The sequence below is a fragment of the Echinococcus granulosus genome, assembly GCF_000524195.1.
Source record: "Echinococcus granulosus chromosome Unknown EG_S00249, whole genome shotgun sequence".
NCBI classification, from domain to species: Eukaryota; Metazoa; Platyhelminthes; class Cestoda; order Cyclophyllidea; family Taeniidae; genus Echinococcus; species Echinococcus granulosus.
In genome coordinates, this window is record NW_020170629.1 from 49,168 (window position 1) to 54,098 (window position 4,931).

At 40.4% G+C, this 4,931-nt stretch overlaps 1 protein-coding gene across 1 annotated transcript; it reads right to left on the minus strand. All coding sequences in view use genetic code 11, as the record gives it.

Annotated features, from left to right (window-relative positions):
• Window positions 1–4,330: 4,330 nt before the first annotated feature.
• Window positions 4,331–4,622, minus strand: EGR_10674 (hypothetical protein; the record flags this gene model as incomplete). Its single annotated transcript, XM_024499923.1, has 2 exons — window positions 4,331–4,438; window positions 4,545–4,622. The coding sequence occupies 2 exons, from the start codon at window positions 4,620–4,622 to the stop codon at window positions 4,331–4,333; spliced, it is 186 nt and encodes a 61-aa protein (XP_024345671.1).
• Between the last annotated feature and the right edge of the window lie 309 nt (window positions 4,623–4,931).

Sequence of the window (4,931 nt, forward strand, 5' to 3'; positions counted from 1 at the left end):
AAAATGAGTAGGTGTATTTAACACACCGTGATCAACACCATCCCATATGATGGACTCAGCAACCACAAGGTAATCAGGTCAAATTACGCAGATGACACAACATCGTTTAGGCAGAAAAAGAATAATTGGCACCAATTTCAAGGATGAAAATAAGCGAAACACCACATATTTTCTGCCTTCATCCATACAACCAAGAGCCTATCCAACATACCTTTGCATGATTATGGAAATAACACGGAAGTTTTGGAGATTTTTCAGGGAAGGTGTTACTAGGACTACCACTTTACTGACTGACAAGAAACGACTTCAACATCCTCCAAAACGTTTAGGAGTATCATCACACATGGAGCAAACACGCGCGTTATCGAGATCGAAGAGGACAACCGACTAACACAACCCTTACACTGCCGACCAAAAAAAATCTTGCATCTACGCAAAGCTCTAAACTAGGTGCTACCAACTATCCGGAACTAAAAGGGCACATGCCACACACGTGTGATTCACTGAAATTAGTTGTTTTTGAGGAGAAAGGTTGAAAAAAGGTGCAAACATCCCACTTTATATTCATGCTAAGTCAGTATTTTTTCTGTCCAGAATGGAGAGTACATAAAGCTGAATTTGACAACTTCTCAAAGTAAAATTTTGCACAAATACTCCTACCAAATTTCCACAGTCAAACACACTGAAAACGACCAGATTTCGCTCCCAATTTAGGCTGGGAAAGAAACCTATGCATCAACTTGGTGTTGCTGTAGCATTCACATACCTTATGCTCTTCGATAACCTAATCATCGTTCTCACGCAAAACGTTATAGAAGTGGACCAACCGGTCAGATACAAACCACCTTTCTGGATAATATGAATTGAACATTTGTGAATAAATTTAACGTGCTTCATGAGTTTCATGAACTAACAAAACAGAACGATGGTTGCATATCATTAAAAGTTGTACGCTTGACTTCCTACTTTCGGTGTCACATATGTGGCACTTGGCACAGCGCCAAGTTGTCGCACCTAGAGACAGGCTAATTCCAAATCAGTAAAAGTTGGTGTAGGCTGACCATGGACCGGGGAGGGCTGCACTTTTAGTTCCCTTCAGCAATGACTGGGTTGGTTAAAAAAGCAAATCAGAACAATAGAACACCTAGACAGTTGTCACCAACACTCCACTGAAAACCTGACCTGACGGTAGCAAAACCAAATCACGCAAATTTCAAGTCCATTCAACAAATAAGGAAGCAAAAAACCTGTCAGCAAATGAACCCTGGTTCATTAACGTGTCAAAAAAGGAAAAAATACATAATTAAATCCGAGGATTTCCAAATTTCTTTACCTCAAAACAGGCAAACCTGAGGCAAAGATGGTTAGATATGAAGCATGGGCGTGCATCACTACTGATCCAGATGGACGTTTACAATCTAAGCAAATTGCGTGATTAAGCGAATCCATGGAAAGTTAAAGCAAATAAAAACATCACTGTGGTACGAATGTTTAAATAGCAAGAAAACGTATTCTTATGAATCACTGTAAAGTAAGGAAAACTCACTACGATCATCCACAACAACATCCTTCAACAACGCAAAGTCTGCTACGACAGCAGTGGCAAAGATAGCTGAGACTCCAAATGGATCGACATTCACACTTCTCCCTTCCTACATCGTGTATCAAGCTTAAAAGGTGAAAAAAAATGACTTTTAATGACGCTGCTGCGGTACTGGAAAGTCCACTGAAACCACATTTGAATACTCATATTTCTACAATGCTGTAGGGTTCATTAGTTAATACTTAAGAATGGAAAACAACCCTCCCAAATATTGCTTGAGACACAACCTCCCACTACCACAATACCTCATTTATAGTGTAAGTGATCGTATAGGGTAATTTTATACAATTTAATGTAAATTCATAATGTAAGACGTAAAGCTTTCGAAAACATAACATGACCAAGATAAAAGCGCAAAGGTGAAGAGCACAATCTGCATAAGTAGGCATGAGCCAACTAAGGCTACTTTCACTTCCCTTTACGATTATTTATTTGACTATGTGGATAAGTGCACTGAATGAAACTTACACATATCAAGACCTGACCCCGGCTTAAAACCTACTTAAACAGCAGCAATGTCACGGTACGCGAGAAGTTGCATTCTGCTAAGGGAACTAGAGAAAGTACCGGACGCATGTCCGAAAAGGACTGAAAAGTAGACAAAGACTTTTAACCATATCTCACAAGTCAAACTGCTTAGGCATATACAAGCTACGAACAGATGAATATAACAACAACACCGTATACAGAGGTTGACTCAAAATAGCGATATGCTACTTACAGGTCAGGACTTGATTCAAGAGGAGTAAAACGAACTCCAATTCGACTTCTAATTAATCAAAGGTCTGAAAAAAAGTTAGTAGAATTTTCACCTACCATAAATACCAGCAACATGTATGAGCGAAACCGTCAAGAATAACCGTCGCAAACAATTCGGGAGCACATTTACATGCAAACCCAAGCAAGCCGTCACCAAGCAGGAGAAGCAGAGCGCACGATTCCTGACGAATTCATAAAAAACAAAGCGTCCTCAAACTGAGAAATTAAAAACTTAGCAAAAAATTAGTGTATTATAAGTTTAACTTATTTTTTTAAAAAAGCCAAACTAGTTGTAGGCATGTCTAAACTAATAACAACCTAGTCTCTTAGCCAAATAGCCACTAAGTAAATTTTTAAAAAATGCGCATTATTCGTCAACCCTAGCTACATGTTTTATTCTAAAACACATGATGGGGAATTAGTGTAGCGTTAAACGATGGTTGTTTATCCCTAGGTATTGCCGAGGAATCACTTTTGAATATGACCTCGAACCATGTCAGTAGCCTAAATGCCTTCCTTTTGCTGCATTTATATGTACTGCTCAAGTATTATGTCTTTTTTTGTCTTCAGGGAAGTCTTGGTACGCTGCAGTAGTGCCTTAAGTCAATAATGACTCTGCAATAGACCATACCGGTATGAAGCACTGCTTACAGCTAACATATTCAACGTTTAAAAGAGCAAGGGCTTAAACTTCAGCTGTCCGAGAAACAATGATGAAGTATGCTTAGTGAAAGTCCTCGCGTTTACAAACTGCTTCGTTCGAAATGCACAACTCTGTACTTAACTGATACGTGTTTAACACACCATGATGCAGCGCTAACAAGGTAGTCCACCGGTGTTATTCAAAAATGAAGTTTATGCTTACATGGCTGTCTTTTGAAGGCAGTTTTAGGAAAGACTTCCTTGACATGCATGATCTCAAATGCTCTGTCGCGATTAAAAATGTACTCTGGTTACTGGATTTTATTAGACCTTAAGTCGAAGGTAAGGTGCCAAATCGAATCGTGTGAAATGAAATCGTTGTGATCCTGGTCTCTCTTTCCCAATGGAGGAAATAGGATGATAGCTATTTGCCAGGGTGTGCTTCTCCCATTCACCATCGTGTAAAACTAGACCATGCAGTGGAATTACTAATTAATTTGAACACCATTTCACGATATGTCGTCACTAGACAATTGTGATATCGCTGTGTGATGTGTTGTGTGTCGGAGAAATTGTGAGCAGAAGGTTGGACTGAAGCTCCAATCAATGCAGCTGTCGAAGAAAATGCGTTTTGCAACAATTCAACAAGGGTATGCCGTGCGACACTGTGACGGAAGATGGATTGCGGAGAATTAAAGGACGGGTCTCTCCCATTCTTTTTTAATCTGTCCCACAACGGCAATTGCATTACACTTCTACGCTATCTACACCTAAAACAGCATCCGTCAGAAACTGCCAAGACTTCATATTTACAAATCGGAGTTTAAATTGGTGCTCTGCCAATAGTGCATGTAATGGGACTCACAGCAGCAGCGTCAGGTTACATGACCGGTGATTCGAACAAAATTCAGGAAATCTTATTGAAGGCACAAGCACTATAACTAGCCAGTGAAAGGATGAATTGTTCTTTCTCTTCCCCAACAACAAAATAAAATCTGCTAGTGAACCATATGGTCATTTCACCATTATTCCTTCGGAACGAGCGGTCTCATTAGATCTTGACTCTTTGACTTGGTAATATTTAGGACGATGTGCAGTGATCAGGATTATGCTTGTTCGGCGTACAACTCATTATTGGAAGTAAGTGACATCGGCTGCACCAAAACATTCGTGCTCATTAACCACCTCTCACCTCAACTGTGCATTCAAGGAAGTACGATTTGTGCATTATGGCAATCTTCCATTGAGCTCGTTAGTTCGATTCGGCAGAGGTGTAGAGTAGGAGAGGGGAAACAGTGCATTGCATCTGTAAATCAACGTGACCTTTTAATGGAAAAAGCTAGAATTCGTAGTCGCTGCAATGATCTGGCAGTTCATCTTAGTAGGAAGTGAGGGTTTCGACGCTTGCACCATCTCCAGCACCAAATTGACCGACTGAAGGGGAACAGAATGAGTGAACAAACGGGCAGATGCAAATGTCAATTATGGAGGCTACTAAAGGAAAGGGAAGGCATAGCAAGATTTAATTTAACCTGCCTACTCTACGGATTATCAGTTCGCCAACATTGAACATTATTGTGATTGTTTGCCGAGCGAGCAGCTGAATGATCACTGGCATTGGGATTTTACCCCACTTTCATTCCAACTTTCTGCTGGAAACGTCGAAGTCCTCAATGCAGCTATTTCCACTAGACGGAAGTTGACCATTCGCCTGTGCTGGTTTGGTGGCCACAAATCGGTGAGTTGAGGTGAATCTCCTCAAGTTATCTTCTGTTATCCCATCGAAGGCCATGGACAAACTAGCGGGAGAGGCTTTCACTGATCGAATCGAATTGATAGCTATTCTAGAGGGTAAGCTCGTGATGTGTGGGTAAGTTGATTCACGTTTATTGACCTTTAGCCAATCAGTTAAAAACAGTCAAATAAA